This window comes from Lemur catta, chromosome 15 (assembly GCF_020740605.2).
Source record: "Lemur catta isolate mLemCat1 chromosome 15, mLemCat1.pri, whole genome shotgun sequence".
Taxonomy (NCBI): domain Eukaryota; kingdom Metazoa; phylum Chordata; class Mammalia; order Primates; family Lemuridae; genus Lemur; species Lemur catta.
The window spans coordinates 40514673-40540047 of record NC_059142.1 but is presented as its reverse complement, the minus strand read 5'-3'; the positions used below and the strand labels follow the sequence as shown (position 1 = coordinate 40540047).

Here is a 25375-nt window from a genome sequence, read left to right as displayed (position 1 = left end):
GTCCTCTTCGGCATTATCTTTCACCATCGCCCTTTTAAGGGATCCCTGGCGCCAAGGGACACTAATGGGGACAGGTCTCAGTCCTGTTTCCCCGAGTGGGAAGCGAGAAGGGGGTCGTGGGCTGTGCGGTGTCTCCCAAACCATCGTCTCACTGCCCACCTACCAGCTGTTAGGAAAGATACTTCCTGGGAGATGTCCCGCGGCATCCACATCCCTCTCCCTTCCCTTCTCCTCCCTTCTCGCTCCTCTCCTCCCCTCCTCTCTCCTCTCCTCTCGGTCTCCGCCCCCTCGCGCAGAGGAGGCCCTGCCGCTTTAAGAGCCGGGCTAGCGATTGACAAGCAATAAACGCCGAGCGCCAGGCTGCGCTGGAGCCGCCCCGAGCTAGGGGCTCCCCGGGGCGCAGGTAGGCGTCTCCGTCCCCCAGCCAGCACCCACCCCGGGACCCCTGCCTCCCTTCCGTCCTGGCATCGCACTGAGGATCCTATTCTCTGGGTCCACACTCCCCCGGCTCTTCCCCCCTCCTCATCCCCTCCCTCTCCTCCCCCCGCCCCCGGGCCCTCTTTCTGGGGTGTCAGTAGGGAGAAACAAACCCCGCCGCCCATTGACGCTGTCTTCTGCCGCCGCTGTAAGGGTTCCAAAGTGACTTCGGGCACTGAGGTGGAGAGCTGAGCAGGGCCCGGGTATCCGCGGCCTCTCCGGGGGCTGTGCGAGCTGGGGGGACTTCGAAGCCCGGCATTACGTAAGGACCGCGCTGTGAGCGCTTCCGGGGGTGGGGGAGCGAGGCAGAGGTTGCGCTGGGTCCTGGATGCACGTTCGCCCCCGATCCCGGGAGGCCAACACCTCGATCTTTCCTGGGAGGGGGTCCCGGGAAGGGGGCGCACTGCTTCTCCCGCCTCCCAGGCCGTAGGGGGGCGGGTCGGGGGCCAGGCTAAGGGCCTGCGGACTTGGGAGGGGATCGGTGCCAGAAGCTAGGAGCCGGGGTCAGGAAGTTAGGTCAACTAAGGCGGGGGGATGAGGACGGGGGCGGGAGGTGAGGGACAGTCATTCAGTGACCTCATCCCCTGGTCTCCAGCGAGCGCGCACGCAAAGAGCTTCCTTTGATGGCCCGCAACACACCCCCCTCCCCCAGGTCCTAGCGCCCAGCGAGTTAGGGCTGGGCTCGCGGGGCGGGGGCGATCTGATTGCCAGTGCGTGCACGTCGGCCCGGCCTCTAGACCCCATCCTCTGACCCTCGGTTCTGTCCAGCCCTCCCCACGACCTGTCGGTCTCCAAAACGCCTTTGTTAGAGCTTCCTTCTTCACACCTCTTTGTATGTGTTTTGGTGGAAGGGTGGGTGGGAGGCTGGAGGAAACCGCCCCCTTTCACGGCTGGTGCATTACCTACGGACACTCTGGGGGATGTGGACAGCTTGCGGGCAGAGGTGAGAGGGCACCTGGGCCCAGGTTTTTGGAAGCCGAGTTGCGGCTTCCCAGATGTCTGGGCCCTGGACCTTGGCACGGAGCCAGGCTGGCTTGCCTGGCACTGCCGTTCTCCTGTGGGCACAGCCGGCCCGCCCTCTCAGAGGCTGGGGGTGGCGGTGCAGGCTGAGGGAGGCCTGGGGAAACGACTCCCCAGGGAGAAAACCCAGGCAGGCTGAGCAACACTTCTGGGCAGAGGGATTCCATACAGGACCCTCCCAGCCTCTTCCTACCCTCCACTTCTAGGCAGGAAGAGGATTCCTGGAGTCTTCTTTCTGACCCTGCCGGTGCCTCCATGCGACAGAGTAGCGCCAGCCAGGAGAAGGCTCCAGGTTCGAGGTCATCAGGACCTGGGAGGAGGAAGGAAGAGATCTCACGCCCCTGCTCTCTAGGAATAGGGACAGTAGGGATTGGCACCAGGGATTGGCACCAGGGACACTGGCTGGCACAGTGGATCCTGGGCATTTCTTCCATCTTCAGTGCTGGCTGAGAGGGAGTGGCCTCCCTCTCCCTGAAAGTCCCTTTATTCCGTGTCCTTAGGGGCAGATCCAGAAGGAAAGGGACCCAGCCCCCTCACCTCTGTAATTTCTACCACCTGAGCTCAGGTGACCAGCTCAGGCCTGGGAGGGGAATGGGGGGGGAACAGAGAGGGTTTTATTGAAATCAGGTAGTGGTCCCTCTGGGAAAAATATGCTTTTTGGGGGGAGATGAAGTTGCTGTGGCTCCCCTCAACCCCCGCAGCAGGCATTCAGTCCTGAAGTGGGCACTGCCAGCTGCTTCCCCCCACTCCCCCACCCCTGCTGTGAGCCGCTGACTCCTGTTGTCATGGCAACTGGGAATTAAGGTTTTAGCCAGCAGCACATGCCCAGGAAGGCAAAGGAAGGAAGAGTGGGGTGTAAGCCCCCTCACCCCCTTCTGGGGCAGTAGGGGAGCCACCCTAGCTTGGAGAGGGATGGGAGCTGGGGGCTACAGACTCCATGCCTGGTTCTGCCCAGAGGCCCTGCTTTCCTTCTGCCAGCTCTGGGCTAAGAAGGGGACAGGGGAGAGAGCAAGCCAGAGAGGACTTGGAGCAGTAGGATGTCATTTCTGTCAGCCAGGCCAGGCAGACAAATTTTTTGTGGAGCATCTACCTGGGTTCCAGAGGCAAATTAAATGGATGTGGTTCTTGTGCTCATGGCACTTACTGTCTGGGAATACTTGTTTTCCTGCTTTTGACTCAAGTTTTGGACTCTTACCTACCCACCCCCTGTTCAAAAAAAAAAGAGAGAGAGAGAGCAAGAACAGGCAGAAACACTTTTTTTTTTTTTTTGAGTCATAAAACCTGGGTATTCATTGTAGCTCTCATTAGTAGCTTTGTGACCTTGGGCAAATCAATTAACCCCTTGATCCTCCTTGGTTTCCTACTTGTCAGAGAAATAGATGTGTAATATCCATGCCAGGACTGTTGGGGTCTCTGTTACCACCCACCCCCAGCTTGTGGGCAGTGCCTCTCTCCTACCTTGTCTGCTGTTCCTGAAGGGGGGCCCTTTGTGTTCCCTTGCCCATGGCTTTGTCCTTGCACTCTCTCATCTTCCTCTCTCCCCTCTCCAGGAGAGACCTTTCAGAGCCCTTGCCTACCTCACCATGCCGGTCGCCGCCACCAACTCCGAGTCTGGTAAGAAGGCAGTGAGGATGTCAACTGATTTCAGGGGGTCAGAGGGTACCAGGTGAGGACATAGGAGTGGGGATCAGCAGTCAGGCACTTGCACAACTCCAGGTAAAAACAAACTGCCCCCCCCCACTGCTCCACCCACTCAGCCATTCATTCCTGCAGCCTCTGTGGCCATCTCCTTTGTGTGTGAGGTCCCTGTGCTGGGATAGAGCAGAGGAGGAATCAAAGACCCACACCTACTCCAGGGTAGGGCTGGAGGCACAGCACAACTCACCTCTGTGGGGGACTGGGGGCAATGGCATGGGGCCAGGCTGGTTAGGAAGTACCCCTGGGAGGTGGTCTGGAGGTGGGCCTTGGAAGATGGCTTGGGGATGGAGGGAGTACAGCAGCACAGCCTGGGGCTGAGAAGGTCACAGTGTGGTGCCCACTAGAGCAGCATGTGCTAGAGGTGGACAGGGATGCTGGGGCACAGGAAGCTGTGACTGGAGGGGCAAGAATACCAGGTCAGGATCGCTGGATGTGGCTCTGTAGGAGGCTTTAGGACAAGGGAGTGGGCCACTTAGACAAGCTAGAAAAGCCTCAGGAGCAAGGTGCTTAACCTCTCGGAGCTTGTATTTCCTCTTCTGAAAAGAGATTCAAAGGCTGTGACAGAGGAAAGCTCATCACTGTTAGGAATAGTCACAATTATTATGCTGCTGCTGCTGCTGACCTTTTGTTTTGGCATTAACCCTGGCCTTGAGTTGGTCACCTCCCATGGAGGACCTAAGTTTCCCCCAAGATGAGGTGATGGGACAAGGTCGGTGTGTTTAACTATTATGGATTTTGGATCTCTGAGAATCTGATGGCAACTGTGGGCCCTCATCATGGACACGTGCTTCCATGCACGAAATCTGCATTCCATTCCAGGGGCTCATGGGCCCCCTTAAGTGTGTTCAGGGACCCACCAGGTTAAGTTCCCTGTGCTAGAGGCTCTGGAAGGGCCCTAGCAGCTGTGCACTGCTATGGTTTTGCTTTGAGTTGTCTGAGCTGCCCCCCGCCCGGATGCCTCCCTCCCACGCAGCTCCTTCCCTTGCTCTAGCCCTGCTGTTGCCTCTGCAAGAAGTTACAGCACAGCCCCCTCCCCTGCCCCATTTTGATCAGAATGACTCCCCTGTCCTTCTCCTCTGAGAAAGTCTGAGAAAGTTAAGGCTGCTGTGAGTGAGCCAGAGCCTAAACTGTGACACTCTTGTCCCTGAGGAAAGGCCTCTTCTCCAGGCCTTGGAGGGACTGTGCCAGTGTCCCCCAGCTTCTGCAGCATGAGAGGGCTCAGGGCCTCCATCTCCTGTCCAGCCTGCCAGGCCCCACTGTAAGCTGCTTAGGGGTTAATTAAACCCATCCCTGAGCCTGTGCTTAAAGGCCTCTCAATCTGGGCTGGACAGTAAACCCATTAATAGTGCCTGGCTGGGGGTGGAGAGGGAGGAGCAGGCCCAGCAGTTTGGCTTCCCTGCTGCAGGCCAGTTGCTAGGGGCATGTGGAGGCTGAAGGGGACAGGGCAGGGAGCGGAGCCTTGGGGTGTGGGTGGGGGGCCTGCTTCCCCAAAGGACTCCTGGGGCTCCTGCTCCATGCTGTTGTGCCACAGGCTGCTTCTGGCTTCCCATATCCAAAGGAAGAAGTACGAAGTGCTTCTCTCCCCTCACACAGCCTCGGCCCCACTCAGGGCTGCACTAGCTCCCAGCCTCAGAAATCTCATGGCAGGTTCTGCCCCTTATCATCTGGTGGTCGGTACACTTTCCACAGGACTGGCAGAGAGACAGCTGCCCCTGCCTGTGAGGTCAGGCTCCGCCTCCCCTCCCTCCCTGGGAGATCCCTGCTTTGGACTCTGCAGAAGGTGAAGCCAGCAAGGTCCTTCTCCCACCCTTCACCGAGGTCGCTGGCTCGGCATGGTCATTTGGAGGGAGGGCAATGGTGTGGGTGAATTCCTCTTGCAGAGAGACCCAACTCTACTTTGAGTAAAGTGAGGGGCCTTTCCCTGAGGGTTGGGGTGGGTTGGGAGATATGTGGGTGATGACAGGGGCTGAGAGTTTATCATTTTTTGGCTTTTTTTGGAAACAGAGTCTTGCTCTGTTGCCCTGGGTAGAGTGCAGTGGTGTCATCGTAGCTCACTGCAACCTCAAACTCCTGGGCTCAAGCGACCTCAGCCTCCTGAGTATCTGGGACTACAGGTGTGTCCCACCATGCCCAGCAAATTTTATTTATTTATTTATTTTTTAGTAGAGACAGGGTCTCACTCTTGCTCAGGCTGCTGGGAGTTTATCTTGCCCCTGGTGTCTACTGACCCGCCGCCTTTCCCGCTGAATCAAGGCTGGGATAGCAGGGGTCTGGGCAGCTGCTTTCAGGTACAGCTGTCCCTTTAAATCTCTCTCGCATCCCTGGGTTACTGTCCTGGTGTGTAATCCTGATGCCATGGCAACCAGGGGTGCAATGCAACCTGGTGCCACTCCTCAAGGAATGGCTGACTGGTGGCTGCAGCACCCTTGTGGTGGCCTCTTGGGTACAGGGTCTCGGAGAAATGGGGGCACTGGGCTGTTGCCAAGTCCCTCCCTCCTGCCTACCTTTTCTGTTTTCCCTGCTGCATAAATGTGCCCTCACCTTCTCCTTTCCCCAGTTCTAAGGTGCCTGAGTTGCCTTCTGGGCATCACCCCTTTGGCCAAAGCTAATGCGAGAGATGGGGCGCGGGAGAGAGGCTGCTGCTGAGGTGCGGGGCCAGAAGTGCTTGGGAACCCTCACCTGCCCACAGTGGTGCCACCTCCCCCATGTACCCCGCCTCCCCCTGTGGAGAGCTGGCGGGCAGGTGCGGGGAGGCATTTGGGGCTTGAGGTGTTTGCACCAAGCTACTGTGGTGCTACGACCTCCTGGTGGAGGACAGAGTCGTTCTTGGGGACTACGTTTGACTGAAGGGGTCATTGAAAGGAAACAGGGCCTGGAGAGGGGACAGAGAGCAGAGGTCAGAGGGCACGAGGAGGAGGTGGCATGGGGTGTATTAGAGGAAGAAGTGTATTAGAAGTGGCATGGGGTGTATTAGAGGAAAAAAGAGGGGGACAGGAACAAGATGGGGCCAAGACCCCCTGTCCCCCGGGTTTCCTGCAGCCGGCTGTGAGGGGAGCGTCTCTGGGCGCCGCACCGGTCGTGAAGGATGCTTCACGCTTACGCGCTCCCCCCACACCTCTTAGCCGCCTCCTCCCCACCCCCACGGGTACTAAAACGCTGGGGATCCGGGGATCGGGCCATCTGTAGGATGAGGACCCTCTTTCCCACCGCCCTTCTCCCACCCCTGTTACCGCCCCCTCCCCACGCGGCAGCGCCAGTCGGGGTCTTGGCCAATCAGCAGGGCGGCCACGGCGGCTGAGCCTTGCTATTGGCTGGCGCTGCAGAGGGCGTTTCCCGAGGCCCGCCTTCTCCCGCGCGGTCCCCCTCTGGCTGGGGAGGCGGCAGACGGCGGCGTGCGGGCTGCTCCTGGGGCTGGGGTGCCATGGCGGGCAGCCCAGGCAGCGGGGCCTCCTTGGAGGGTATATCCCTGGGCTCCTCTGAGGAAGCGGAGCTCCGGAGGGAAGGTAGGGAAGGGCGGGCGGGGCGGGGGCGGAGGAAGCTGGCCCCTAATCTACCCTCCTCTTGTGCGGTTTGGGGCATTTGGGGAGGGTGCCCTAGGAGCGGGCCCCCAGGAGCCAGAGGGATCTAGGGGCACGGCCCTCCAGGAGAGCTGGCCTGGACAGAGGGCACCAACTTCCCTGGCTCAGTCCAATCCCCATAACTGGCAGGCTGCGGAGGCTGAATCCCAGCATGCCCCGGCAGAGTGGGAATGGGCCCTACCCTGGCCTTTTTCAGAGACCACTGAGGGCTTTGCAGGTCTCTGACCAATGCCAAGCCCAGGCCTGGGCAGGAGGGATCTGGAGGGCAGGCTTAGATGTTGTTTCTGGAGAAGGCGGGGAGAGGAGCGAGAAGGAGATGGGAGTCCAGGAGTCCCTGAACCCTCTCTGCCAGCTGGAGTTTCGGTGCCCCTCCTCCTCACCCCCATTCCTTCCGGAGGAGGGGAGCACTGACAAGAGCGTTGAGAGGTGCCAGGGAGTGTGTCTACCCGCCTCCTTCATAGTTTGGGTGCTGTTATGTAGATGTAGGTGTGGGTGGCAGGGTGGCAGAGTAATGATACCTCTTGCCCATCTCTGCCCCCAGCTGGGCACACTCTGCTTCTCTTCCTTCCTTCCCCCAGAACTTGCCACAGCCTGGAGCTCCCACCTCTGCCAGTAGGTGAAGGCAACTCCCACCACAGACCTCAGTGCCATTGCTGTGGCCCAGGTTCAGGTGTTCTCATGTCTTTGGTTATGTCCCGTCCCAGGCTGAGAGTTTGCTGATCCCTGGGACAACTTGGTCTGACCTCTGCCCTTGGGTGCCCACAGCAATCCCAGGCTCCTGGCGCCTGTTTCCCCAGTTCCTGCCAACATTCTGGGCCTCAGCTTCGGTTCCTGTCATCCTTATTAATTTCTCAATGATTATAGATCACTGTATGTCAGAGCTGAAGGGTCTAGAGATATCATCTAGTCCAACCCACCCATTTTACAAGATGGAAAGACTGAGGCCAGTGACTGACAGTGACTTGTGCAACATCACACTGAATTAGTGGTGCGGCTTGGACTAGATGCTGCACAAAGCCTGCCTCCTGTGTGGGCCTGCTTGACTCTGGGCTTGACTCTGCCAGGTGCATGTGGCAGAGTACTGGGGCTTCAGCCCATCTGAGGTTGAGTGAGGAGCCCAAAGAGGTTGAGTGAGGAGCCTGTGGTTCTCTGGTGCAAGGCAGAACTTGGACATCTGCTTCCCTTTCTCCTCTGCCCCCACTTCAGAGTCCTTTCCTGTTGCCCGGAGCCTCCCACCTGCCCAGGCTGGCATTACCTAGGGTAGAAAGAACAGGCCAAGGAAACTGCTTCTCTCCACTGCCCTCTCCTCTCAGGGCCCCTGATCTAGGCCTGGGGTACCTGTGCTGGGCAGGGAGGGACATGCTGCTGGGGAGGGGCTGTATTCTGTAGGATGTGGGAGGGGGGAGGGGGGGTGTTGTGTGTTTGAGTCTTCTGTGCCCAGCTGCTACCTGTGTGTCTCACTGCCCACCCCTTCCCCCAGCCATGCAGCAAGTCCTGGACAACCTGGGATCCCTCCCTAATGCCACGGGGGCTGCGGAGCTGGACCTGATCTTCCTTCGAGGCATTATGGAAAGTCCCATAGTAAGATCCCTGGCCAAGGTACAGTGTTCCAGGGAGGTGGGCACGATGACACTGGGCCTGGGGAGGCACGGTAGGGGATGGTGTGTTGGCCACAGGGGGCCCCTGAGAATGGGGCATGTTGCACAAGTGGCCCCCTGAAGGGGTATGTGGAAGAACATCATGCCCGGGTGATGAACCTGAGCAGCTGCAGGTAGAGGGGCGGCCCCCACACCTGGCTGGTGAGTGCGTGGACAGATGTTTGTGGAGGGTGCGATTGGTGGGGCCAGCGTGCCTGTGTGGTGGAATCCCCAGAGTTCATCCCACCTGTCCCTCTGCCTTTGAGTGTTTTGTGCAGATGTCTTTTTAAGGTCTGCCATGTGTCAGGTGGGGGAGAGACTCACGGAAAGAGAAAATGATAAGGCAATTTGGTAATAGCAGTGATAGAAGCAGATACATCAGGCATTTTGGGAGCAGGTGCCTAATCCAGCCCGGGGTGGGCAGGGAAGGCTTCCTGGTGGATGGGCCACTTGAGCTGAGTGTGGAAGGATGAGGAGGAAGGGGAGGGCACTCTGGGCCACAGGCAGAGCTGGAGCAGAAGCAGAGGTGGGAAAGAGAAGTGTGCAGGGGCTGTAAGTGCTGGTGTGAGGCTGGAGCCTCAGGTATGAGGCGAGGAGTGTAAGCTGGGCAGAGGCTGGCAGGTCTGGGCGTCCTCCTATGAGCACTGAGGAGCCTCTATGGTTTTTAAGCAGTGGTGTGATGGTGGCATTGGAATCTGGGGCTATGGTAGGCAGGGAGAGGGCTAAGGCAGTCCCCAGGGTCTTCTGTGAATTGTGGTGGGGGTGACCAGGAAGTCAGCAATGACAGTGAAGTTGGGGAGGGAGAAGGTGGTACAGCCAGATCATACCAGGTGGGTTTTCTACAGGGCGGGGACTGTGTCACAGGATGGCTGTGGCCAGCCCTGGCATGGAGTGTGGATGTGGAGGAGGACCAGGTCCCACTGGAGGGAGGGAGCAGCCACAGGGGACACTTGTCCCTGGGACACAGCTTGGTCACTTATCATCTGTGGGGCAGTTGAAGACTTGCGGAGCTGTTGACAAGGCAAGATGAAAAGTCTGACAGGGTTAACAGCAGGAATTTCTGGGGAAGAGAAAGCTGAGCAGATGGGAGGAGACTGGAGAAAGGCAGGTTGCTTTTCATTCAGTGATTGAGGATTCTGCTCATTTATTAAAAATAAAATAAGTACGCCCGTAGTCCCAGCTACTCAGGAGGCTAAGGCAGGAGAACTGCTTGAGCCCAGGAGTTTGAGTCCAGCCTGGACAATATAGCAAGACCCTGTCTCTAAAATATATATATATATATATATATATATATATATATATATATATAACCAAAAACAAGTAATTAAGCATGTTTCAAACATAGAGAATGTTGGACAAGGGGACCTACTTCTTCCTTCTCACCGATTTTAATTATTATATATACATAGATTTCTAAGATATCTAATGTAATAGACACAGCTCTTTGATAAAAAATCCAGCTGCAAAAACTTGGTTTTCCTGGCAAAGTGGTACAAAAACCCACAGGAAAGGAACCGGGTTGGAACCGCACGTCGTAGCTGTTGGCCTCATGCCCTTACCCTTGCAGAGCTGACCTTGACTCTCTTCTTTGGGGATGTGGCAAACAGTGCAGGAGGCGCCAGGCTGGGCAGATCTGGAACGGGGTGGGGTGGGGGGGTTGGGGGGGGGTGCAGGGCCTGAGGGGACAAACCCGGAGAGTTAAAGGCTCTGGAGAAAAGTCAAATCTGGCAGGGAGATCATAAATCCAGGTGGTTGGCTGCAGACAGCAGGTGGCAGCCCTGGCAGGTGGCTGGCATCTGGGAGGGCTGACGTGGATCAGGTGTTTTCACAGCAGGCAAGGCCAAGGTGAGGAATACAACGCAGGTGACATTCAGAAATTCTGAAAAATTGTTACCAGTGAGGACATCTGTCGGCTGGGAGACAAATGAATGCAGCGTGTGAACTAACTCACATGAGATGAAGATCTAAGAACACAGGGTCTGGAGTCAGAAGTTTCACTGACTGGCTGTGTGACTTTGGCATGTCTGTCAACCTCTCTGAGCTTCAGTTATTTCTTCTGAGAAGTGGGGAGAATGACACTGATCTCTCAGAGTCACGGTGGGGCCAGGTGGAGGTTATGAGTTTCTTTTAAACCCAAGAGAGTCATTATAATATAGTCTTAGCATTGGACTGCAATTCCCAGGGAGGACTCTAGTCTTATGGGGAGATGGGGGTGGGAGAGCTGGCAAAGCAAGACAGGGCCCTAGAAGAATAAGGGTCCAGCGAGGTCACTAAGATGGGGACTCTGACAAGGGCACATGACAGACAGAGGGTACAGCAGCGGGGAGCCCAGCCTATCGGTTAGCTCTTGCTGCATAACTGCCCACCCACCGTGTAGTGGTTTAAAACAACCGTGCTTTGGCTCTTCTGCTTCTGACTGCTGGTTGGCTGGTTGTCTGGTCTGGGCTTGCTCAGCTGGGGCTGGGTGGTCTAGGATGGCCGCGCTCACATGTCCGGTGTCTCAGCCGGGAAGGCTGCAATGGCTGTAGTGGCCAGACCCCTCTCTCCACATGGTCTCCTCCTCTGGGAGGGTGGCCCAGGCTTCTTCACGTGGTGGTCTCCCAGCAAGGGGGGACAAGCCCCAAATTACAAGCACTTTCCAGGCCTCTGTTTGCATCACATTTGCTAAGCACCATTGGCCAGAGCAAGTCACATTTGTCAAACTCAGCTTGAAGAATTCCTTTACCTTCTGGCACACCCCTCACTGGGATGCCTTTTAGTTTCTGAACTATTTAATTATGAGCCTGGGCTTCAAATGAGAATTCCTTCTGCCACAGTCAGAGGGGTTGGAGTGGGAGGGCGGAGGGAAAAGCTTTTCAAAGAGATGGCTGGGTGGCCCCGAATCGGGAGCTGGCAGAGCCAGGTGGGCGCGCTGGCCCACCATGAACCGGTGTGTCCCTGGCCCATGCTTTTGGTCTGTCATGAGCTTGAGCCCCTGCTTTGCTGAGGATGATTTTCAGAGCAGAATGAGACAAATGGTTGCTGCAGAAATTCAAGTCACGGTTCTGGTTCTGGGACCTGAAGCCTCTAATACTGCATTTACCACTTGATATGAAAAACAAGTATAAATCTTAGCAAAATAATAGTAAGTGAAAAAGTAGTAAGTAAAATAATTTTTCACTTAATAATATTAAGTGAAAAAAATCAGGCTGCACTGAAGAATATATAAATATATAATAATATATTACATATTAATAATATTTAATAATATATTATATAATGTATAACAATGTATTGCATATTAATAATATTTAATATATTACATAATTAATATTTAATATAATAATATGTAAATAAAACCATGATTCCCTTTTTGTAAAGGTAGAAGTAACCATATCTGTTTTAGGACTGTGTAGAATACATACAGATATATTAAAGCTCTTTAAACAGGAAGCTGGGGACAATGAATGCAGGGAACCAAGATGGGGCTTTCTGGAAGGGGACGGGTGGGTGGGGCATGTGGTTAGATGTAGGATATTGTCAAAAGCCTTGTTTTTAGTTTGGGTGATGGGTTCTTAGATCTTTGTTATATCCATAAAAATGTCTAATACTAACTAACTACAAAGAAGCCATGTGCAAACCAATCATGAGCACATATCATAAGCCAAGGATTATGATTAATCCAGTTCTGAGTTTCCAAAGTCCCAAAAAGTGTGTTGCAAATTGTGATCATGCTGGTCCCTCAGCTGTTTAGGTCAGCCTGCTGAGGTGTTTGTTTTGTATTTGAATGATTAAATGTTTAAAGCTTCCTCTGGGCTGTGCGGGTTAACCTTGGAGAGCTGTGCTTTTACATCTGCAGGTATAAAGTGCCCTGGGGTGGCCACAGGAGGAGGGATGGATCAGCCCTGGGCGGGGGAGGGGGTGCCATTAAGTCAAAGATGGGAGGTTAGTGGCTTAGGAGACTCCCTGGCGACCCCTTGATCAAGCAAGTCTCCTGGGGAAACTTGTCCTCCACCCACCCATACATAGCACACAAGGTGCTAAGGCCAAAATGAGCAACTTCTCTGGTGCTCACCATGGGACAGCTGGGCCAGAGCTGGCTCCCGTTAAACTGAAGGAGCACCACTAGGGTTGCCGTGGTGAGACTGTCACTGCCTGAGTGCCTTTGTTCATTCTTGAAACTCAATTGTTGGGGTTTGAATTCCCAGCATTATCCTAGGCACAGTGGTGACACAGAGCCAGGGACATCTCCATCTCTCACTGAGGGGTCTGTGGGCTGTGCTGAGCTAAGTGACTAGGATCACGTCCCTGTCCCCGAGTGCTACTCCTTTGCCCCTTCAGTTATCTCCTTCCCCCAGTAGGAACACTCTGCCCAGCCAGGCTGCGGGAGTCAGTCCATAATGCTGGCCACTTGGCAGAGGATGGTTTGGGTGACTGTGGGGCCATGCTGTTGCCCAGGCCTGTTTAGGGGAACAGAGGCAGAAAACATCTAAACTTTACTGAGCACCTGCTGTGTGCCAGCCACTGTGTCCATCTCAGCAAATCCTCATAGTATTCCTATGAGATGTTATTAAAATCTCCCTATTTCATGGGCTTAAAAAACTTTCTGTTATGGAAAATTTCAAAACCGTATCCCAAACCCCTATCATCCATCACCCCACTTCAACATTTAACAACTCGTGAACAATCTTTTTTCATCCGTATCTCCACCCACTTCCCTCTCTCCTGAATTATTTTGAAGCAAATCTCAGAGATAATATAATTTTATCTGTATTTCAGTATATACATCAAAAGATAAGGGTTCTTTTAAAAAAATAATCACACCACCATTCTCACACCTAAAAAAAAAATCAAACAATTTTATGAATTTTTAATAATGGCATTGAGACATCCAGATAGCCATTTTGAAAGACATCAAAGTGCATCCATACCTCACACCATGTATCACAATGAACTCCAAGCAGATCAGAGATCTAAATGTGAAAATATAAACCACACTTGTCCTAGAAGAAAACATGGATCTGTATCTGGGGAAAGCACCCCCACCTTTTAAAAAAACTATGCCTCAAAATTCAGATGCATGAAAGCTTAATAAACACAACCACACTACAATTTTTTTTTTTGCATGGCAAAAATACCATAAGCAGAATCAAAAGACAAATGACAAACTGGGGGGAAATGATTTGCAAGAGATATCACAAATAAAGGGCTAATCTTCCCAAAATAGAGAAAACATTTTCTTAAAATGGGAAAAAGAAAAAATCTGAGACCTGATAGAAAAATTGGCAAAACACATGAACAGATAGTTCACAGAAAATGATATGCAGATGGCCCTTAAACATATGAAGAGATGCTTGGCTTCACTCATAATAAGCAAAATGCAAATTAAGCCCCACTGAGAGATCATTTCTCATCCATGTGATTGGCAGATAGTCAGAGGTTTGATCAACACTCTGGTGGTGAGCTTTGAGAAAATCTCTCAGACAGTGCTGGTGGGAGGACAATTGGCCCAAGCCCCATGGAGGGGAATTTGACAATATCTATTGACAATTACTTAAGAAAATTACATAAGAAAATTACTTATGTTTATTTTATATTTATATGTTTACTGCTTGACCCAGCAAGACTTCTAGGAGTTTACATGGAAGATCTTTTCCACAGATATAGAATACTATGCCAAGCCTATTCACTGCAGCATTATTTGCAATAGCAAAATGTTAGAAACTTTGGAGACTGGATAAATAAATTACAGGACTCCAGTAAGCAATGAAGTCAAATGCAGTAATTAAAAAAATAATAATAGAGGAAGATCTGCATGGAGTGATTTCCTGGGCATACTGGTAAGTAAAAAGCCAGACAGCAAACCTAATCAATTAAACAAACAAAAGCCCCAAGGTATCAAAGAGTATATACAGTGTTCTAACTTTGATATAAGAAAGAAAGGGAAATATTTATTTTTGTGTAAAGAAATTGGTAGGATAAATTGGAAACTAACAAAAAGGATTAACCTGTAGGATATGGATGTGAGTGAGGTATAAGCAATGAGGATGGAATTGATACTTTGTGTTTACTTTGTATATAGAGTTGAAACGTGAACCATGAAAATGTACATATTCAAAAAACAAGATTAAATTAAAAAGAATTTTAAAAATCCTAAAATTAAGGACAGATAAGTGACTCTATTTGTATGTCAAATTGTTAGCATAATCGTACAGAAGAGGAATTAATTCAAGTAACTTTTGCCCACAATACTCTGCCTATACAACCTACATGGGATATATTCTAAGGCTGTGCTATTTAATACAGTAACCACTAGCCACAAATGGCTATTTATTTAAATACTTAAGTTGAAATGAAAATAATTGCTATGGTTTGAATGTTTGTATCCCTTCCAAAATTCATGTTGAAACTTAATTGCCAATGCAACAGCATTAAGAGGTGGGGCCTTCAGAAAGTGATTGATTCATAAGGATGGAGCTCTCATGAATGGCATTAGTGACCTTATAAAAGGGCTGGAGGAGGCCGGGGGCAGTGGCTCACACCTGTAATCCTAGCACTCTGGGAGGCCGAGGCAGGTGGATCGCTCGAGGTCAGCAGTTCGAGACCAGCCTGAGCAACAGCGAGACCCTCGTCTCTACTAAAAATAGAAAGAAATTGGCCAACTAAAATATATATAGAAAAAATTAGCCAGGCATGGTGGTGCATGCCTGTAGTCCCAGCTTCTCGGGAGGCTGAGGCAGTATAGGATCGCTTAGGCCCAGGAGTTTGAGGTTGCTGTGAGCTAGGCTGACGCCACTGCACTCACTCTAGCCCGGGCATCAAAGCAAGACTCTGTCTCAAAAAAAAAAAAAAAAAAGGGCTGGAGGGAACCAGGTAGGCCCTTTTTACCCTTCCACCTTCTGCCATGTGAGGACACAGCAAGAAGGCCCTTACCAGACACCGAATGCCAGTGCCTTGATCGTGGACTTGCCAGCCTCCAGAGCTGTAAGAAATAAATTTTTATTATTTATAAATTATCCAGTCTCAGGTATTTTGTTATAGTAGCAAAAATGGACTAAGGCAATACTTAAAGTAAAACACTTAAATAAAATACTTGCCACATTTCAATACCCATATGTGGGCAGTGGTTACCATATTGGACAGAAGAGCTACAGGACATTTCCATTAATGTTATAAGTTCTATTAGACATTAATATTCTGAGAACAGAGAGAATTGCAGATGCATCTTGATTTTTTTCTTAGTAGTTTTGTGATAGGGAGTAGCAGTAGTATGGCAATTCTGATACTTTTTTGAATATTAAAGGACAGATCAAATAAATAAATATGTTGATGTTATGGAGAAATAAATTCCACTGAAGGAGAAGAGAGATACAAATATGGAATGAGGGAAGATGGGGAAAATCCTGTAGAGTTTGACGTTAATTGGAACTATCAGTATTGACAAATGTCTACTAAAGAAATGACACATCAGAAGCAATAAGTACCGAGTGCTCAGATCTTGGTTTCTAAATACCGTTCCCTGCCAAAAGGAGTCTGAGTTGCATGAGAAATTGCTGATTCCACACCTGAAGTGGGGAAAGTGTCAGATGAACCTGTGCCAGAATGAGGGAGGTTCTTAAGAACTGATGGGAACATGTCAACAGGACACAGGTGTGAAGGGGGCTCCCACTGGACAAATTTGGGATAAATTGAGCCAATGAAGATAGTGACAGTAATGGATTAGGACACATTGAGTAAACAAAAATCCACAGAGATACCAAGAGAGAGGGAGAGAGAGAGGGAGGCAGGCAGGGTGGGAGGAAGAAAAGAAAAGCTCTTTGTTATAGTAGAATGCCACCTAATAAATGTAGAAGGGATGATAGATAGTCACTATTTTGCAGTCTCTAATATATTAATAATAATTGATTTGGGCAAGGGTCATACATGGATGCTAAATCCATTGGTGAAGGATTATTGGGGAACAGGATTGTCACATGGTCTCAAAGGACGGGAAAAACAAAAGATCACCTATGTAGAACTCTTGTCAAAACAATTAACTTAAGTCTAATCATGAGGAAACAATCAGATAAATCTAAAAATATCCTGAAAGTCCAAAAGTTATTGGGGTCTGTTCTAAATTAAAGGAGAATAAAAAGATATGACAACCAAATACAACATATGATCATTGATTAGATCTTGGATCGGAAAAAATAGAACTATAATGGATATTTTTGGACAAGAGTGAACATTTCAATATGGGCTGTCTGTTAAATAATATCGTATCAATATATCAATGTTAAATTTCTTGCATAGGATGATGGTATTGTGTTTATGCAGCAGAATGTCTTTGTTCTTAGGAGATACATGCTGAAATACTTTGAGATGAAGTGGCTTGTATTGTTTGCAACTATCTTTCAAATGATTCAGAGGGGGAAAAAAGTCTTCATATATATTCTTGAAATGAAACTCCTTTCTTTCCAACCCACCTAACATAATGCTCCTCACTGGGCTGTCACTGGTGAAGGCTTCCTTTTCCATTTTCAGAGCACCTTGTCATGGAGCCCAGAGCCAGTAGAGCAACAAGTAGGTGCAGGGCCCTCTCCTGGCACAATGTACTGATTTTTTGTCCCCAAACTTGCTGGGAACACTGGGTTGAGGGCCTGGAGACCCAGGTTCAAGTCCCAGTGACCTCAGGAAAGTTACTCCACCTTCCTGGCTTCCTCATCCTAGGCTACAGGGTCTGCAAGGTCACACCCAACCATGATGTGGGGTGAAAGAAGCTGTCCTTGAACTATGATGTGTATAAGGTCCTGGGGGCTAGGGACAGTTTGATAATTTTTGATGACCCTCTGTGGCAAGGGGATAGAAATGAAGGTTTGTCTTGTGGATTCTCCTTTCCTTAAACTGAGTCTTAATCATCATTTTGGGGAAGAAAAGAGAAAGCAGAGAATTGCATGCACTGCTGTGAGTGTGCTTGTGTGTGAGTGAGGAGCAATGCTGTGGCGGGCTCTAAAGTCAGGATTGGGGGCTGGAGCTGGGAAGGGGCTCGGGGTGGGGTGGGAAAATGCCTGGGAGCTGAGGAGGGGCACTGTTTGGGATCCCACTGTTTGGGAAGAGCCCAGCCTCACCTCTCCTGCCTCCGCCCCCAGGCCCACGAAAGGCTGGAGGAGACGAAGCTGGAAGCTGTCCGAGACAACAACCTGGAGCTGGTGCAGGAGATCCTGCGGGACCTGGCGCAGCTGGCGGAGCAGAGCAGCACAGCCGCGGAGCTGGCCCGCATCCTCCAGGAGCCCCACTTCCAGGTTCCTGGCTGCTGGGGCTGGAGTGGGAGAGCAGAAGGGGCCGGGGTTGGCGCCTGGGCCGTGCCGCCGTGGGAGGGGCGGGTGGGAAGTTGGGAGCTGGGATGGGAAGGGACCACAGGGCACTGCCCCATTGTCCCTCCTCATCCCACCATCTCCCCAGTCCCTTCTGGAGACGCACGACTCTGTGGCCTCAAAGACCTATGAGACACCACCTCCCAGCCCTGGCCTGGACCCCACATTCAGCAACCAGCCGGTACCTCCTGATGCGGTGCGCATGGTGGGCATCCGCAAGACAGCTGGAGAGCATCTGGTGAGGGTGCTGGGCGGGGTCAGAGGTGGGGTCTGGTGGGGGTGGGGATCGAGAGTAACCAGTCGAGGACAAAAAAAAAAAAAGATCAGGAGAGGGCGAAGATGGACTCAGCTTTGTCCCCAGCAGGGCCTGTGGAGACCGAGGAGACCAGACACTGTGCACGCAGCTGCGCACATGCATGTGTCAGGACCCTTTCCGTCTGCCCACTTTCCCCAATTAGCGCCTCCTATAAGTGAAGAATTTGGGCAGAAGGATGGATAAGGACTTTGTGAGGGCGGGTGGGGACAGGAACAGAGGGGCTATTAGGAGACCTATTTTAAGATTCTGACTTGGAGCAGCTGGGGCCCCATCATACACGCCCTCGGTCCCCCAGGGTGTGACGTTCCGCGTGGAGGGCGGTGAGTTGGTGATCGCGCGAATTCTGCACGGGGGCATGGTGGCTCAGCAAGGCCTGCTGCACGTGGGTGACATCATCAAGGAGGTGAACGGGCAGCCGGTGGGCAGCGACCCCCGCGCGCTGCAGGAGCTCCTGCGCAGCGCCAGCGGCAGCGTCATCCTCAAGATCCTGCCCAGCTACCAGGAGCCCCATCTGCCCCGCCAGGTGGGCCCCTCCGCCCAGTCCCTCACCCAGCCCAAGGCCCAAGGGATGGCTGAGCCTCCTAGCTGCTGGGGTGGCAGGTCTCATGGAGCCCCTCCTTTCTAGCGGGTTTGCTCCAGGCGAGATGGGGAGTGGGACCTGCAGGCTGGGGGCAGCTGAGTACAGGCCATTTCAGGCCTCTAAGTGTGATGCACGTGCATGGGCTCATGCATTTGCCAGCATTATACTTAGGCACTCATGCATATGTACAAAAATTGTGTATGCATCCTTGGCCCGAGCGTGTACCAGCGAACACCTGTATTGTGTGCAGTGGTCTTCGCGCACATGTGCAGGTGCGCATGCTCAGGATGGGGCTTGTCACGTGCCCCAGACAGCTGCCTCCTGGTTGGTGGATTGTGTAGGTCTGCTCTGCCTATCCTTCCTATTGGTTCTCTCGCCCTCTACTAGAGACCCCTCCAAAGGGAGGAGGTGGGGGGGGTCCGGGATTAGGTGCCAAGGTCTTGTCCACTACCCAGTGATCCCGCCTCCTTGGTCCTGAGGCCCATCCCAGTCCTGCGCAGTTTCCCCACCCCTCAATCTAGTCCCCTTAGTTCTAGACACGAAGGGTGGCTGGTACCAGGGAGGTGGGTCAGGCGGGCCTGGTGGCATCACTCTTCTGGTGGGGAGGCAGTGCCAGCACCTCTTGCGTGCTGTGTGACACCCCCCATTCCCACCCCTGGGAGCTTTCCCTTTCCCCTTCCCTTGACCTTTCTCCTATTCCTGGGCCCAGGTATTTGTGAAATGCCACTTTGACTATGACCCGGTCCGAGACAGCCTCATCCCCTGCAAGGAAGCAGGCCTGCGCTTCAACGCTGGGGACTTGCTCCAGATTGTAAACCAGGACGACGCCAACTGGTGGCAGGTGAGCCCTGGGCACCCTGCAGCCTCTCCAGGTACGGTGTGTGGGGGAGGCGAGGGTGTGGGGAGAGGTCCTCTGGCTCAGGCAGGTCTTCGTCTCGTGCCCATTTCAGGCATGCCACGTAGAAGGGGGCAGTGCCGGGCTCATCCCCAGCCAGCTGCTGGAGGAGAAGCGGAAAGCATTTGTCAAGCGGGACCTGGAGCTGACACCGACCTCAGGTAGGAGGTCCCCCCACCCCAGACTCCAATCTGGGATCTGGCAGCGCCCTGCCTGCCTCACTCACCCATCTCACTATGGCTAGGGACCCTATGCGGCAGCCTTTCAGGAAAGAAAAAGAAGAGAATGATGTATTTGACCACCAAGAATGCAGGTGGGTCTTAGAGTCCCCTCTCCCCGGTCCTCTTCTAACATTGCATTTCCCCCCAGTGACTTGTGAATACGCTCACCAGCCTTGTCCCTAGGCCTGGCCAGTCCCTCCCAGCTCCTCCCTGCTCCCCTGGTTCTGAGCCCTCTTGCCCTTGGCCTCCCTGAGAGCTCTGCCCTCCCCCACCGTGTAGCCTGATGAGCAGTGCCATCTCCCTGTGTCCAGAGTTTGACCGCCATGAGCTGCTCATTTACGAGGAGGTGGCCCGCATGCCCCCGTTCCGCCGGAAAACCCTGGTGCTGATTGGCGCTCAGGGTGTGGGCCGGCGCAGCCTGAAGAACAAGCTCATCATGTGGGATCCAGATCGCTACGGCACCACGGTGCCCTGTGAGTGGGTTCTGCGGGGCACTGCTGGGTGGGCGGCAGGGAGTAGAGGCTGCCCTGGGAGCCAGGGTTGGGTCCCCTGAATGGGCATCTTCACCGGCACCAGGTCAGGTAGCACCTTCGGGTGTGCGGTGCTGGGTGTGCGCCCTCTGCGGGTGGGTGGGGGACCTGCAGGCTCAGGAGAGGTGAGAGAGGCGCCCCCCGCCCCAGCGGGTGGCCAAGTGGGCTGGGCTTGGCTCCCTTGCCTTCTCTCATGTTTCACTTGCTATAACAAAAGCTGTGAAAAAAATGAGTGTCCAACTGGGGATCCAGGTGAAACAGGGCTATGAGCTGCGTGTGGCCTTGTACAAGACAGGGCTTCTTAGTGACCGGACCAGCAGGAGTGGCGGAAGCTCCTGGCTGCTGGGGGCAGGAATGAGAGTGCTGCCCCAGGTCTGCTTGCCCTTACTGTGTGGCTTTGGGCTGCACATTACCCTTTCTGGGCCTCAGCCCCCCATCTGTGCACACTGGCTTGGACCAGGTCCTCCTAGCATGGACATCTCCTGTCTCTGCGTGTGTGCCAGTGGAGAGGGCGAGGGCAGGGGTGTGGGGAGGCAGCAGTGCTGGCAAGGTGAGAACGGACGAGCACAGGTAGGACGTGTGCATGAGTGTCTGAGGTAGGTGACCTGCCTGTGCCCATCTGGCCCCTCCTACACCCTAGACACATCCCGGCGACCCAAGGACTCAGAGCGGGAGGGCCAGGGTTACAGCTTTGTGTCCCGGGGGGAGATGGAGGCTGACATCCGTGCTGGGCGCTACCTGGAACATGGTGAATACGAGGGCAACCTGTATGGCACACGCATCGACTCCATCCGGGGTGTGGTCGCCGCCGGCAAGGTGTGCGTGCTGGATGTCAACCCCCAGGTACCGCCCCCACCTGCTCCCTCCCAGCATCCTCTCTGCTCCCCCATATATTTCCAGGCACTTGTCACCCAAACACACCCATGCACCCCCTCCATCCTTAACTACTGCAAGGGACCCAGCCCACCCGGGACCTCTTTCTCAGCCTCCCAGGTCTCCCATTCCTTCTCTGGTCTCCTCCAGCCACTTCATGGCTGCCGGGCTACCATTCGTCCCTAGGACTCGTCCCGGAGCCCCAGACACTCCTTTCTCATCCACTCTCAGGTGCCCACCACCCAGTCACCCCAGATAGCCTTCCTCCAATTCCCATGGCGGATGTGAGGATATACTCCCAGACCCCCATTCTCCCCCCGCAGGCAGTGAAGGTGCTGAGAACAGCCGAGTTTGTCCCTTACGTGGTGTTCATCGAGGCCCCAGACTTTGAGACTCTGCGGGCCATGAACCGGGCCGCCCTAGAGAGTGGAGTGTCCACCAAGCAGCTGACGGTGAGGGCTCTGAGGTGCAGGGGCAGGGGTCTGCTGGCTGCCTGGGGTGCGGGGGCACGACCCCAGCTAATGAAGAGAAGGAGGTGGTGTTGGGTGAGGGGAGAGGTGGCCACTCAGGTTATCAGTGAGGGAGGACTGTGATCCCGGCTTTATAGATGTGGAAAGGGAGGTCTGAGAGAAGTGAAGTGTCCAAAGTCTCAGAGCGAGCCGGGGACACAGCTAGCCTGGGGTGCAGGAGCTTCTGAATCCAGGCGCACTGCTCGGTCCACTCTGCAGGGACAGAGGGCTGGCCAGAGGACTTCCAGAGGGCCCCTGGAAGACCTGTGGGCCAGAGGTGGGCTAGGTGGGCTCGGGGGTGCTTACAGCTCAGGGGAGGCTGAAGAGAGGGAGGAAGCCAGAGGCTGGACGCCCGGCTGGAGGGGTGAGTTAGCATTGGGAGCAGGCCGCATCTGCAGGCTTGCTAGCAGGACCGGCGCCTTGCTGCCGCCTTTCCAGGAGGTGTGGGCTTTGCAGAGCTCTGAGCTCAGGGGTCCCTCCGCTGGCCACGCCTGGTACTGCAGCTCCCAGGCCCCAGGTCCGCGGGGCTCGGGAGAGGCTACCTGGACTGGGCTCCCTTCTGCCCGTGGCCCCCTGAGGGAACACTGGCCACCCCCTCCCTGGCAACAGATGTGACCAACTGGAGCTGCTGGGACATAGCTGGCTTTGGCTTATTTAAGTCAGCCGTGAAGTTCCCTGCCCCACCCTGCCCAGCCAGCTTCCCCTGGACCGGGGTGGGGGTTGCGGTGGGCACTTGTGGGTTGCCCTGGTACCAGGCTCCCGTGCTGCATAGCCAAGGGGCCCAGTCAGACTGGAGGGAGCACTGGCTTGGGAGTCAGGCAGACCCTGTTCAGCCCCTGGCCAGCTGTGGGACCTCTTTGTACCTCAGATTTCTCTGTTGTAAATGGGAGCAAACTCGTCCTGCCTTGCAGCCTTGCAGACTTGTAGTGGAACTTGCGTGGGTTGCAAAGCATTTGGTGCCGCGCTTGGCACGTGCTAAAACTTATTTCCTTCCTTCCCTCATCTGTCCACAGTTGCAGTAGAGCCATCTTGGGGGGCATGCAGGGAGGGGTGTGGTTGGGCTTTGGGGAGGGGGAGGGGAGCAGGGCATGGGGCCCCCTGACTGGAGGGACGTCCCTGGTGCCCTGCAGGAGGCGGACCTGAGGCGCACGGTGGAGGAGAGCAGCCGCATCCAGAGGGGCTACGGGCACTACTTTGACCTCAGCCTGGTCAACAGCAACCTGGAGAGGACCTTCCGCGAGCTCCAGGCGGCCATGGAGAAGCTGCGGACAGAGCCCCAGTGGGTGCCTGTCAGCTGGGTGTACTGAGCCTGCTCAGCAGGGCCTCAGCCCCTCGTGTTGAGACCCAGAACCTGAATCCATCCTCTTCCCCACCCGTGGCCCCTGCCGCAGTCCTTAGCCTCCACCCCGGCTCTCCCTGGGTAACAGCTCCCAGCTGGCCCTAAGTCTGGCTCCATCGTAGAGACGTGCACTGCCAGGGAGGTGGGCCTTCGTGGGGTACCTCTGTGCCCAGGTGCTGCCTACTCCCAATGTCCATTGGCCACTCGATATCGCCCCTGAGGGCCAAGCTGTGCCCAGGAGTATGTCAGCATCCCCTCCATAATGTTCAGTCCAGAGAAGAAAAAAGCTGCTTTGGGACCACACGGTCAGTAGGTACACTGCCCCCTGACACCTCTCCCCGGTCACCCGTTCTCCTCTGGACTGGCCACCTTCACCCCGTTCCTGGGCTCCTCCCGCCTCTCGCCCCTGCATCCTAGGGGCAGGCCTTGGGCTGTTTCCATGTGGCCATGGGAGCCAGGCCCTCTGGCAGCCAGGCAGCCCTGGGCAGTGGTGCTAGCCTGGTGCCACCCTGAAGGCTGGAGGGGCCAAAGCGAGAGCCAGTGGCCCCAGCTGGGGAGCAGTGCAGCTCTCAGCTTCCTCAGAGAGGAGCAGGGTCCCAGGGGCAGAGGCCGCTCTGTCCCTCCCTCACCCACAGCGTCTCACTGCCGGAGTCTCTCCACAGACTTCCCCAATGTGCCCAGCAGGTCAGCCCTGCTCCCTGTGGGTGAGGCTGGCAGGGGCCAGCGGGTCAGCCGAGGGAGGGATGGGTTGGAGGGCCGAGCCCTGCGATGAGGAGCCTGCTACTACTGGCCGAAGAGCCCCCAGCTCTCCATGGCCCACAGTGGGGACACGTTTCGGCGCCCAGACCATGACCTTTGTCCATTTTGGTCTTCTTTGGGGTCGGGTCCAGGTAGCCCACTTGCATCAGGGCTGCTGGCCTGGAGAGGCTGAGGAGGAGTGCAGGGGGGCCCTTGAGAGCCCCAGGCCATGGAGCATGGGCTTGGGGAGGGATGGTTGCCCTCTGGCAGGTTCCTCAGGCACAACTCCAGGGGGCGCCATTCACATTGTAGTCTGCACAGCCTGTGGGTCCTTGTGCTGGGGCACCTGGTCTTGTTCCTGGCACTGGTGTGTGTGTGTGTGTGTGTGTGTGTGTGTGTGTGTGTCTGTGTGTGGTTTGGTTTTGGGGGAGGGGAGAGAGAATGGCCCCTTTCTGGGGGTTCCCCTCCAGCCCCATTTCTTATGAAACCTTTGTCCCAGATTCCAGAGCCTTGCCCCCCCAGGTGTCTCCTCTGCTCTTATTGTACCCCCCACCCTAGATGCCACCCTCCAGTCCTTGTGGAGGGCAGTTTTGTAAAATAGGAGAATCCCCTTTAAGAAAAAGATGCTGTCCTAGACTCCCCCAGGCATCTCATCCTCATCCCTCTTCCCTCTGTGCCACCACCCGTCCTCCCAGGGGACAACTCACCCCAACCCCTGTGCCTCCCGGTTCCTCTGAGTGTCTAATTAGTCCTCACTGCAGTGTCAGCCAAAGCTGGCCCCTCAACCACTGTGTGCCCATTTCCTAGGGGAGGGGAGGGAGAATAAACAGAATATTTATTACAAATATTAGAAATATATTTATTATATTAGGACTCTCATTTGCATTTGCATAGGAGATACAAGAGATGTAAAGGTCAAGCCTGCACCTGTCGCATCTGTGTAGCTCTGCGCACGCTATGCAGTCACCCTCGTGCTCTTCTTTCCCCTTTAGTTGGTGTCCTTTTCATCCTCAATTCAGCTCTCCCTCGAGTCACCTCACTCTCAGCCTAAGGGGACTGGAAGTGGGGAGAAAATAAGGTGTTTTCCAGCTGACCTAAGGCCAGGGGGTCACTTGCCAGTTCCCATCACCCCTGGGGGACTTGGGAGTAGAGGCTGGGAAGGATCTGCTATTGCAGCCACCCTGGCCCCTTGGTTACCTTCTGAAGCCAGTGACCACCATTTCTGCCAGGCATGGGGTGGAACAGGAGTGTGTGACTCTGTTCTCCCTCCTCCCATTGTGAATGCCTGTATTTGGGGGACTCAGGAGAATGAGCACCCAGCCGCCCACTGTCCACATTCCATCCCAGCCCTTCTCCTCCCTCAGCCATCCAAATCTCGAGTTTTCTCTCTGACTGGTTTTCTTTCTTTTCCTTTGATTAAATGTGAAAAAGAAAGGCTTCTGGTTCCGTTTGTCTTTGGTTGGTGTTGGGTGGATGGGGGAACACTGAACAGATGATTCTAGAAGGGAAGTTAGAGCAACACGTCTTGTGTTCTGTGATGTTTTCCTTTCCCCATCCCTCCCCTCCACACTTCCCAGCCCCATAAGATGCTCCTTCTGTAGGCTGTGCCAGGAGCCTCTGAGCATCCATGGG

The 25375-nt window shown here is 54.2% G+C and overlaps 1 protein-coding gene across 4 annotated transcripts; it reads left to right on the top strand.

Annotated features, from left to right (window-relative positions):
* The first annotated feature begins 317 nt into the window (after positions 1-317).
* Positions 318-24588, top strand: MPP2 (MAGUK p55 scaffold protein 2). Of its 4 annotated transcripts, none has more exons than XM_045526683.1 (13): positions 318-403; positions 3048-3111; positions 8254-8372; positions 17518-17670; positions 17831-17980; positions 18354-18581; positions 19348-19479; positions 19589-19694; positions 19778-19846; positions 20066-20227; positions 20925-21127; positions 21481-21609; positions 22797-24588. In XM_045526683.1, exons 2-13 carry the CDS (start codon positions 3081-3083, stop codon positions 22971-22973), a joined length of 1659 nt encoding a protein of 552 aa, XP_045382639.1. In that variant the 5' UTR covers positions 318-403; positions 3048-3080; the 3' UTR covers positions 22974-24588. The 4 variants fall into 4 exon arrangements, with proteins under 4 accessions (XP_045382639.1, XP_045382636.1, XP_045382637.1 ...); XM_045526680.1 differs by having other exon boundaries at positions 19565-19694; XM_045526681.1 differs by lacking the exon at positions 318-403 and adding an exon at positions 1777-1789 and having other exon boundaries at positions 19565-19694.
* Positions 24589-25375: the final 787 nt, after the last annotated feature.

What these genes read in the sequence shown, in the direction of transcription:
- MPP2 (XM_045526680.1), top strand. Translation starts at nt 3,081, where the DNA reads ATGCCGGTCGCCGCCACCAACTCCGAGTCTG. An exon ending in ACGACGCCAACTGGTGGCAG is followed by an intron (nt 19,480 to 19,564) that starts GTGAGCCCTGGG and finishes TGGCTCAGGCAG; the next exon opens with GTCTTCGTCTCGTGCCCATT. An exon ending in TTTGACCACCAAGAATGCAG is followed by an intron (nt 19,847 to 20,065) that starts GTGGGTCTTAGA and finishes CCCTGTGTCCAG; the next exon opens with AGTTTGACCGCCATGAGCTG.